We start from the raw sequence: 12,398 nt of genomic DNA on the forward strand, positions 1-12,398 counted from the left end.
ATGTTTAACAAACTATCATAGATCACCAGCACTACAGCTGTGCATATATAGGCCTACTTCTGCTGTTGTTCCTGTCTTCTTTTACTGCTGTTTACCACTGTATAGTTATGGATGGTTTCTTTATAGTAGGTGTCTGGGACTTGTAGCAATAAATATCGAAAATAAGCAAACAGCACATAGTCCACATTGTTTAAAATAATGTATATTAAAACAAGTCAACATTTTTACAAATGTTCGTTACACAGTTAATCAGCACAATTGTATCCATAGCTTTAAGTAATCATCTCTTTTCGTCAGAGTCCACACAGACTGGTTCAGTTACTTTAGAACACAATTGACAAGATAAATTCTTCTTCTCTTCCCTGTTGTTACAATACAATCTGTGATAATTTCATTTTAAAAAAAGAAGAGCTAGTGTATGCCTTTACGGCTAAACTTACAAATACACAGTCTAGGTCTATTTGACTATATTTCTCACTAACTTTGTCTTACTAACTTACTCAAACTACATTTTATATGCATATTTATAGACTGACAGAGGCTTAGAGCATTCAACATACCATGTGATAGTATTATGCAATAATACTAAATTGAAACAATGAGAAAATTTAGAAGTTTCTAGTCACATGATGCAATAATACAACAAGTGTCAATTCACAACAATTGAACTACACAACATATTATTTGTTCACAGCTATGTAACAAACCTGCAATAAATTATTGCTTCTAAAAAAAACTCAATTTAACACCCGTACTATACTTAAATTAAAACAATCTTGTATATCTAACAGTTACATATTATATACATAAACACACACACACTTAGAGCTGGCAATTCAAACTTCACTGGATTCCTACTGCAGACAAAACAAGCAATATAATGATACTGTTGGATTCATTAAAATATGTTTGTTGCTGTATGTGTGACTGAGGGTTTGTGAATTAACCCTACATGCATGGGTGTCAGATTGCACATCTCATGACCTTTTATATCAGCATGTAATCAGGAAGCTATACTTTCTATAACTGAATGTATTAAGTGTATCTTCACCAAACTTGGTAAGCTTTCAGTAAACTTTACAAGTCTATTGGTTACCCTTGTGGTCTGTTTCTTTGTAATTATGATTGTCTCAAACTGTGCACTAATGGACTAACAAGAGTAGAATGGACAGGGATTACTGCCCATCTCTGATGATCCATGGCATTGAGGCTCTTCCTACTGCAGACCTGATGTACAAGTTCAGATGCTGCCTGGTGTTGGTTGATTGACTCTGTTAATGTGATTGCCCTTCTTTTGAAAATAGGGTATCACAGTTACCCATTACATTGTCTCCAATGCTGTGATTCTTTGGACTCTCCAATGCACTTTCTCCCTCCTTTTTCTAGTAGAGTATGGGAGTTCTTGCCACTTACCACTTCCTAGCTGCTGGGGTTGTGGACCATGGAAGCCTGTCCTTCTGACTGTGCACAATACCACTCAGTTGAGAGTAGGGTGGTGGCATTTTGCTGATGTAGATGGTATGATGACCTTTATACCACAGACTTGATGTATTATTCCAAAAGCTGCCAGGTGTTGAATGTAGCACTTGCCATATATTGCAGTTGGCCCCTTTGTCTGTAGCACCCTCCTTCCTATCGTTCTCTGGATGTTGGTTCCTGGGAATTAGGTGCTGGTTGGAGCCGGAGCAGCCACATAAGTCTTCACGTGTGTTTGGATGGTACCCTTCTCCTACCACGGACTGGATGATAAATTTGCAATTCTGCCAGGTTTTGGGCTGGAGATGCAACCCTAAATAGTGGTCCCTCTTCCTACAGTCTGCTGGATGTCAGTTCCCGGTGGATCTGGTGTTGGTTGTAGCTGAACGAGACACATGAATTTTTGCATGTGTAAGGCTGGGTACCCTCCTCATACCTCAGACTAGATGAAAACTTTTCAATACTGCTAAGCTTAGGTTTGGAGAGGAAAACCCACCTGAGCTCTCCACCTTCCTACCATCTTCTGGATGTTGGTTCCTGGTGGATTTGGTGTTGGAGATGTGTGCATGCAGAGGCAGATTCTTGGTATAGAAGCTCCCCCTCCCCTGCCAGTACATGTTTTTTCCTACTGCAGACCTGCTGTAAAATTGGAGATGCCACCAGGTGTTGGTTGAGGTCAAACTCTCATTTATGTTCTGTCATGCCCTAGCCTCTCTACACCAGGGAATCCCATTTTTTATGTAACGTTTTCTTGGTGTCCCTCCTTGTTTCTGTCCATTTTGGGGACACATTACTAAAAGGTGAAGAGTATACCTGGCTCATAAGGGGTGCGGTCTCCCAAGAGTATGTTGTTTTTAATTGCTTCTCACGCCCCATGGTTTTCCTTTGGGTACTTTCTAAAGGGGGATCATTCTCTCACCAGACCTCCATTCGTTCAGCGTGGGATTCTAGCTTCTTGAGAGTAGAGGTAAGATATCATATTGGAAGTTAACATTTTCCTAAACTAAAAATGTATTTCCAGTAGACACCTCTTCTCACATTTCCAACCCGTCCTCCCCACTTTTGGTGTGGTTTGATCTGATATGATCGATCTTGAAGTGTAGCAGCTTCAAGATCATAGACAGTGATAGTTATGATAGGGGTTGTGTTGCACTCCTACTGGTGGAGAGTTTCTGCATAATCATTTGCATTTTAGTATGCAGAGATAAGTGAGAGAGCTAAGGCTAGTGAGGTACAAAAATCTGCACCGATAGAGGGCAGTATAAGTCAAGAAAGCTTTTTGTGAGAGGAGGTAAGTATCTATTGAAAATACATTTTCATTTTAGGAAAATGTTAACTTTATTTTTGTCTGTTTGTTTTTGAAGGATATAAATGACAAAAAGTATTGTTGGAGTATTAGCAAGTTTACTGTTCTTGTTCCATTTGGTCACTAGTAGTTGAAAAATTTGAAATAATCAAACAAAATATGTCCAGAAGAGATGTGTAATTTACATTTTCCAAGTTTAATAAGTTTCACCATATTATTATATTGGCAGAATTTAATTTCAATATTTGTCCTGTTTTAAGTTCCATAATTTTGAAAAAAATCTTATTATGAATTAAGTTATTTATTAAGAAAGTACCATAGAAAAAATAAATAAATTGTGTTTCTATTACAGATAACAGAGCTTTGTGGAGCAAAACGGCTTGGGCATTTTGGTCGTAGTCAATTTTATATAGCTCTGAAACTGATTGCTGCTGCTCAAGCTGGTCTTCCACTTGTTTCTGAAACATTCGCCTCAGGTAACATTAACAGTTTGTGAGGAACTTAAAGTGACTTGTGTCTTTTATCGTAAAAAGTACTGTTATACTTTTGCACGTACATATAAATGAAGTCATATTTCTATGAAGTTTGCAATAGAAAATGCTATTGTATATCTTAAGAATTTACATTTTATATTCAAATTATTTTACAGTACCTTATAAACACTTGTTTCAAGATTTAAAAAAAATGTACTTATTTCAGTCAAGTTCTTTGTAAGAAACAGTACTAGATATTTTAAAAGAATGGGCTGTATCAACTTTATTTTTAAAGTTTCAAATAGTGAGAATATATAAATAGAGAGAAATATATATAGAAGAATCTTTTTTTTTGAAATTATATGTCATATAAACTTAAAGGTGTCTAGCTCCATGTATATTATTTTTAATTGTCAGATTTACCAATATTTTGTATCCTTATGTTTAGGGAAAGATATTCCTTTGCCAAAGTTCACCAAAACAAATGAAACCAGTAAGTATTTATTTTTTCCACAAAAACTAACTATATATATATATAATAAAAGTGCATAAAACAAAGACAGTGTTGAGATTAAATCTATGAAAACAAGAACAGCAAGATGTATGTATTTCACTAAAATAAAGCTAATTGATTCAGAGATAAAAGGATAAATCAATTAAACAGCATTCAGGCCTATAAATTATTCTCCGCAGGCCCACTTCATTTACTAAAAACACCAAAATATTGGACATTTACATCATTATTAGAACTTATTTTTACTCTGAGCTGGAGATCTGATGCAATTATAATTAGTGTTTTTTGTCAATTGAGAAATTCAGCAAAACATCTTCAAGTTGTATGATATTTAATAATAAACTTAAAAAAAACTATTAATCACACATAACAAAACAAGCAGTAAGGCTATATAAAAAGAACAGGGTTTTTTATTTTAATCTTGCATATTATTTTTGGATTTTCTATTGATATAGAAATCAACTTATAATTTTGTGTGTTATGCAGTTCTACTTTAATAGAAGTCTTTAAAGAGAAAAAAAAATAAAAATGTTTAAAATATTTTGACTGTTCTTCTATGTTAAAATAGGTTCAGAATACACACACAATGACATAGTCATCTAGAATATATTAACCTAATAACCTGAGTGAAGCCGGGTACTTTAGCTAATATATTATATATTGAAACCCAGAAATCTAAAAAAGTTGTAAAGGTACGATAATAATAAAATTATTGTAGATAATTATAGATGCCACTATATGTCACATTATCTAACCTATATAAAAGCCAGTGTGTGTTGCGTCACATCACGCTTGATTTCTCGAAATAAGAGGAGTCATAAAAGCCAAAATGCATTTATTCAGATAGAATAGTTTGTTTAATGTCTGCCCATTACAATTTTAGTGACAGGTGCAAGGGGGCTGTGAAGGTGTTTGCTGTGAATCCTTGTAAGTGTAGTAAATGTAGGTATGATTTAAAAAAATTAATAAATAAGCCTTAAGTAAAGACATGGTGTGAAATAACGTAGCCTAGAGCCAAGTGCAAAAAATTTATCATGCAAGTAAAAACATTGATCCAATTTTAACCTTAAATCATTTCTGAATTTAATCAATGAAGACTCTAAAAATTCAATATGACATAAAAGCCATTGTTGGAATGTACTGTTACCAAAATGACTTTGTGGAAACTAAACCAGTGATTTCTATAATTTTCCTTCAATTTTGATTCTTTCTTTCAATTTGTGTCTCATTCTGGAGATTCTTTATTAAGAGCTTTTTACTGTCCTCTGTATTTATCTGTTGCTGCTGTGTCTTCATCTCTTCTTTGGACTTTCCTCTTGAGGAATTGCAATGAAAGGCATTTTTGACTATCCCCCTTAACTGCCTTCAGAATGCCTCCCACTCATATGCAAGCCCTTCAAATTCATCTAATTTTCTTGGAACAAGGTATTCCGTCCGCTTGACTCATGTAGTCAGTGGGTGCAGTTTTACCAGATCTTTGAAAGATGATGGTGTAAAACTCATGAACTTTAGAGGTTTAAGGAAAAGGTCTACTTCTCTTTTGATATTTTACAGTTCAAGAACTGGCATTTGGCCCTTCTATTAACAGATAAAATGCTTAGCCCCTATAAAACTATTATAATTTTTTGTAAGGTTTATTCTATTTTTATGTTTCTTTTATATTTATTTTTGTGATCACTGACACTAACCTGTTTAACAATACTTTTAGCACACTTCGTTATGCACCATTCTATTACATTGCTGTAGTTTATGTTTATTTTGGTTACTGTACTTTAAAATCAATTTTGTAACCTGTATTTAGGTGCTTGTTTCCATATTCCAGTTCACCATGTTAATACCATTATTATGTAAATGTGATCCATTTTGCTTGGTTTCAAACACTTTCCTTCAATTATTTGGCTTCTGTCTCTTGTTTTTTTACTCTGGTTATCAAAGCCTTTTTTTCATTTCTTTTTGACAAAGACTTGTATGATCTTAAGCTAATCTTTGGATCACACTGCTCAAATAATCCTGTTATAGGCAGTTCAAACACTTGAGTATGCTTCCTTGAATTTTTATTAGGATCTGTAGTTGTGGTGGATTTATACAGCAGTAAGTTCAACTCTTATATTAACAAATGAATAGGAAATATTCATTGGTTCTGCATGCAATGCATTAAACCTACTCCATTTGTCTAGCACCAATTCTGTCAGAAAAAATTTTCATGATGAATTAGCTTTCACATCTAACAAAGGTATTATACTTGAAGTTGTTCCTTCAATTAATTTTCCAATCTCCATTTCTGCCTTCTGAAGCTCTGGTCATATATGCTTTATCCAAGATTGATTGAGGAGGTTTCTAAATTCCTATCTGATTTCTGTATTAGTATTAAAAATTTTACTCAGGTTTTTGAAAACACATTGCTAAGTTCTCTTCATGGCAGATTTTTTATCAACACGGCCATTGTTTAATTTGCTGCAATTTTTATAAGTGCACCTGTTGTTCCCTTTCTGTTTTGGAAATTTTTAAGGCCATGCTCAATTGTGTACTAACACATTTCTCAGAACTGGGATTTCCCCATATTTTATAGATGGATTATCAGTTCATGTAATTACTCTTCTTTGGCATTTTTACTGATTAAAGGTGGATCATTTTTCATGTTTAAATTATGCTTTTGCCATTTATGTTGGTCAACAGTGGTTTATCTGCCTCTTCTACACAAAATTATTGGTCTGTCATAAGATACTCTTCCCTTTTTGAGGATACTTGTTCTCCACTCAACTGGCCTTCTGTGATTCTGTAATGAAGCTTTGTACTTCATACTTACAGATTGGATCCTTTTTCATGTTTAAATTATGCTTTTGCCACTTATGTTGGTCAACAGTGGTTTTTCCCATTTTGTCATTGATCTCACATGCTACAGATGTCAATAGCACTTCATTTTCATGGGAATAATTATGAAATATTTTTTTGCACAAAAAAATTGTTTGCATAAAAATGTCAGTACAACCCTCCGTTATCATGCCCAATTTATTTTGATGCTGTGTTATCCCCTTCCTTTTCTAGTGACTGTTCACTGTCATCTTCATTGATATTAATGTGGTGAATTTGAATTGTAATGCACTCCCATAGACTTGTGATTACAGATCCGTGATTTGGGAAACATAGTGCTATGTACTTGTAATCTGGCTAATTTAATCATGGGTAGTTTCATATTCCTTTTATGTGTACCTAGCCTCAAGTATGGGGATTAACTCTCTCAGCACTGGCTTAGTCCCACGGATCGACCTCTTAACAATTTTGTGCTTGTTATAGTTTTCATGCTATAACTTTTAAATTAATAAATATATCTTCACGAAATTTTGCTTATTACCAGTAAATATTACAAGCTTAGTTTGCAAGTAGTTCCTCTGTCTAATTGGTTTAATTCTTCTGACTCATTGAGTAAAAACAAAAACTAAAGGATAATTGGTAATGGTCAAGAGCAATTAGACAGCAGCCTCTTTGTATGTATCTATCCACATTTTCCTTCCGATCAAAGTTCTGCCAACCATTTTTTTATGTGATTTACTTTCTTTACTTTACCCTTTCCACATGGGCTCGGTTGAATTGACCAACCACATGACTTCTTTGTACTCGTTTAAAATCATTATTGTTTTGATACTACAAAATATTAATATATTATGTGTATCTTCACAAAATTTGGAAGACTTTTAGTAAACATTACAAGTCTTTTACATACCAAAAATCAGATTTTTTAGTGAAGTATTTTTAATAAACTAAAAACAGATTTATCCATGAATATATCTTTTTTTTTTTACTAGTTTCAGTGCAAAGTGATTTTCATGTTAAGATTAAAAATACTTTTCTTCATCTCAAAAATCTCAAATTTAATTTGCATAATCTCTAAAACCTCCTAATAAAATTTCAGGTGTTGTTGTTTTTTTTCGGTAAAAGTTTATATTTTTATCGGCTATTTTCTCTACCCTAACTCTATATGGTTTTAATCGATTTGACTGACCTCGTAAACATCATAAAAATTAGGAAATAAATCTAACTTACCCTTTCTTTTGTTCTTGAATGACTGCAAATTGTAATCGGAAACCACAAACAGCTTAATTCTCATAACAGCATATATCTATTTATACTTATTAATTCTTTGTTTTATTGACCTTTGAACTGTGTTTTACTAGAAATACCCTGACACAAGTTGAAAATTAGATGGTGCATGTGCAGCTCACATTATCGTATCATATAGCGTAATGCAAAAGCTGCTTGCTAGTATACCACATGAAGATTTTTTTCTCCTTATTTTACCTAATAAGTTTATATTTTCTTTTTACAGTTTAGTTAATTTTATAATGATAAATATAGAAAACAAATAAAAAATAAAAAACCTTATAATTAAATGTCAAACACTTTTCAGTAATGCTTTATATTTTATCTGTCATTTTCTCTACTGTAACATTATTCCTGATTTTCCAGGTTGTAAGATAAGTTATCAAAGTATTATGAAAAGAAAGGTTGCAAAGTGCAAAATAAAATGTATAGTATAATATTGATAGTGTTGATCACAAAATTTCAAGGACTTAAGGTCAGAGTTTATACTTTTCACGTATTCACACTTATTTTCTGTAGTAATTTTATTGTCAGGAGCTGACTCAGAAACTAGACAAAATGAATAGTCCTGTCTGTCTTTTTCAGTATAGATCACTAATACAAAGTAAATTCCTGAGAGTTTCTTCTGATATTTTCACACCTATTTCCTATGTTTATTGTACTTTTAGCGGCTGAAGTAGAAACCTGCTGAACATAAAGCAATGAATCGTTGTTCCTTACTTAGTTTGACACTGTCAATATCAAATAAGCTCATGCGCTACAATTCCCAGAACTTTCCCTGCTTTGATAACACAGTTGGGTAGGATTTATCAACTTGTTGACAGTTTAATGGTTTCAACAACAATTATCTAAAATATTATAAAATGTTTATGTTATAACTTTTTATAGAAAGTCCGGGCTGATCCAATAAGTAGATAAGCAAACATTTCTTAAAGAGTATTTGAATCTAGGCTCTGAGAACACAGTGGTTGCAACAAGAATTGTCTAAAGTACTTTATAAAACAGAGAGAAAATATTTATGATATGGCTCTGTACAAATTTGTATCCGATCCAATAAACTTAAGTATTTCAATGTTAGTTAACCTACTGGGTGATCAGGATTTAGTGTTAGTATAGGTGTAAAAGTGTGTATGTGTTTATGAACATCCTGTTTCCTACATTACCATGTAACCAATAAATGCACAGTTTCCAGTAATATAAATATGTCTTGTTTTGGTTGAGCTAGTATTTTTGGCTTAGCCTACTTGATTATCACTTCAGAAACAAATTATACAGTGATTACTTTTTGCTTGAATGTACTATAATATGTTCTAAAACTTCTCTATAATAAAATACAAATCTCTTACTCTTAGCACTAGTGTACCAGTATTTTGTAAAATACAGTAATGTTTTGGTTACTATACATTACATATATATATATATATTATTATTTTCAAATAAATACTTAAATGCCAGTATTTTTCTTAAAACATAGAACAGTAAATAAAAAGTATTTGGAAAACAATGATCTCTATTACTTACGATGCTATGAAACTTTCGTTTGCACTCGTGAGTCGTACTTGCTAACCCTTATCATCAACCTCGTCCAAATTCACATGTGGAGATGGAAAAGAATCATTTCTGTAGACTTTATATATGCATTTTAGAATGCCAAATAATTATAAATTACTATACCAATACCCCACAAATCCATTGTGACTTATCAAGCTTCCTAACTAACTTGTATTTGGGTAACAAAAAATTAATTTCTGTTCAGTAAATAGCCTTGATCGAATTACTTCAAACTTTCCAACTGTATAAGAGTTTTTTTCTACTAAATAATTTAGGAAGAGTGACAGAATTACGTAGAAGATATGTAGAACTTTTGATTGGTTATAAAATTATTGTTATACAAAAGTAGGCATAGTTAAATGAGTCTTCTCAAATTATGAAGTGGTGAGCATAGTCAGTATGATGGATTTGCTAAATATTAAGATATTTCAGCAAATAAAAAGGTAGGAGGTTTTTATTTTATATTCTAACTTGCCAATATCAGAAATCTGAGTTTCTAATTTCTAAGAAACTATAGCCATTGTATTGTGGGCATCACAAAATGTAACCTGACCAAACCGAGAAGGTTAATACACAAGTTGACCAAGGTGCAATCCAAGTTACAGTATGGGAAACTGAAACCATCAGTCTGACTTATTGAAAATAAACAGATGCAATCATAGCAGAGAAAGGCTACAGAAAATTTACGTTACCTTCATTAACCCTATGGGCATAGGTAGAGGCCAGAAGGCATGTCATCACATTTGTAGACTTATATTCAAAATTTTATTTAACTATTATTCTATACATGTGTGTAAATATGTTTGGCATTAAATGGAATATTATAATTCAAATTTTATATTACACATTAATTAGGTTCTTAATTTGAAAGTAAATATATAAAAAAAAGAGGCTAAATATCAATTTTTGTGTGTGTCACATGGTACGTAATTTATTTTTCCATTTCATTACTTGGATAACTGCCCTTGTAAAACTTCCAGTGGATATACGTTAATATGTACATCTTTTCTCTGCTTGACATGTATTTGTGTTATACATGAATATTCACAAACATTTCTAGTTCTCATCACAGAAGCATTTGTAATTTTTATAAAATGCCTCACTTTGCCTCAAATGTTTCATTAGTTTCAAAACAAGCAGTGTAAAATAGTTTGCTTGATGCCTGCATAATGAAGTATAAGAAATATTGTATTTTATTTGCATACAATATTGGAATTTTTTTAAATGCACAAAGTTTTAAAATACAATAAAGTACTTAAAGAAATGACACACATTTTTATGCCATATAACATTTTTCTTTCATCAAGCCTACTGGAGGCTGCAGCTGAATAAGACACACATTTGTACTTGTGGGATATTCAAGTTTGAAATATTTTCCTTTTCCAATAATTCATGGTCTTCATGAACGTTTTATTTATATTTAATGCAACTTTTAATGATTTAAGAAACTAAATTGTTTGAGATAACTTTAATAAAGCACTCAGAAGGAAAAGTCTCTAAATTCTTAGAACTTTCTCTATTCCTATGTTATGTTTCAGCCTTAGTTCTACATCAGGTAAAAACTAATGCACAATTTAACTGGTCATTGTATTTAAAATGTCCTTCATGAGAATTTAGAGAGCTTTAATTTGTAATGTATTAGGAAGAAGAAGCAAAAGTGTACTGAAAGGTTTTAAAGATTATCTAATGCACTCTAATCTGTATAAATAAGAACAGTATATTTAATTAGTTGTACTCACTACTGAGTAGATCTTTAGTTATGATCTGTGTAGATGACTTGCTATGATCAGAAGTTAATATTAATTAGACTCGGATGAAACCGTACGTTAGTATGTACAAAAGCTTTTGGACATAAACAAATATGCATATTAGAAAAATTACTATGCCAGAAGTCCAAGACTTCAATTAAGTTACATAGTTTTGTTAATTTACTTCATATTTATAGGAGCTTGTATAAATGATTCAGCATTTTTCAGTCATTTAAAGAATAAATTTTTCAATTTATCTTAGGTTTGTCAGTGGCACCCACTGAAGGTAGACCAAGTAACTTTAATCAGCAACTTCCTGGACAGTTGCCTCCCCCCCCAACAAAAGTCTACAGTAGACAGGGATCTGGTGTGATACACAGACAAGGAAGTTTGAAATGTGATGCTGTAGACTCTAGCCATGTTGCTGTTTCACAGGTAGACCTTGACCTTTCTTTTATCTGTAGCTTTAGCACTGTTGATCAAGTAACTACAATTTACATAGATTTCTCACAAGTTTGTAATTAATTTGTTTTAAGGATAACTCTGTAAAGTTTTTATTTTCTAAGCTCTGAAAATACAATTTTAATACTCTAGAAGAAGCAACAATAATTTATATTGACATTTTTATTTGTGGTGTTGGTGGTTTTGTTTACACACAATAATTATTTCACATTTTAACTGACCAACATTATCTTATTGGAACCTTGAAAATATATAAAACTCCACTAAGAAAACAGTTTTTGGTGTCCTATTTTTTTTTCATAGCTGTATCAAAGACACAGTCTGTAGTACAGGGTACTTAGTCAAAATAAGGCTTAACCCTTTCGAGATGGGTCACAGGTGAAAGGCTATGTCATTTCGATTGTTGACTCGCATTCAAAATTTTATTGAACTATTATTTCATGAATTTATGTCAATGAGTTTGGTATCAAACTGTAGAATATAATTCAAATTTTAGTACTATATATTACTCAATTTCTTAATTTAAAAGCAAATATAAAAGAAACACAGATAAACATCGATTTTTGTGTGTCACGTGGTATGTTGAATGCAGCACTGGTTCATATTAGATGTTTATGATGTCAAAATACAAAGTCTATAGTTTCGAACGAATTAGAAACTCAAATTACCAATATTGACAAGCTAGAATATAAAATAACAGCCTCTTATTTTTTCAATTTGCTAAGATATTGCTCATGTAATAAATCAAACACAGTGACACCCACCACCTC

At 32.2% G+C, this 12,398-nt stretch overlaps 1 protein-coding gene across 1 annotated transcript in view; it reads left to right on the top strand.

The window, feature by feature from the left end:
- The window catches only part of LOC106464275 (ralBP1-associated Eps domain-containing protein 1-like), a gene marked incomplete at its 3' end in the record, with an annotated part of 88,806 nt that overhangs the window by 22,361 nt on the left and 54,047 nt on the right, over positions 1-12,398 (top strand). Inside the window, exons 3-5 of the mRNA XM_022391982.1 lie at positions 3,135-3,258; positions 3,704-3,748; positions 11,429-11,601. Of these exons, the coding sequence (XP_022247690.1) occupies positions 3,135-3,258; positions 3,704-3,748; positions 11,429-11,601 (342 nt within the window). The remainder of the gene's footprint in view (positions 1-3,134; positions 3,259-3,703; positions 3,749-11,428; positions 11,602-12,398) is intronic.

This window comes from Limulus polyphemus, unplaced genomic scaffold (assembly GCF_000517525.1).
Source record: "Limulus polyphemus unplaced genomic scaffold, Limulus_polyphemus-2.1.2 Scaffold1604, whole genome shotgun sequence".
In the NCBI taxonomy this organism is placed as follows: domain Eukaryota; kingdom Metazoa; phylum Arthropoda; class Merostomata; order Xiphosura; family Limulidae; genus Limulus; species Limulus polyphemus.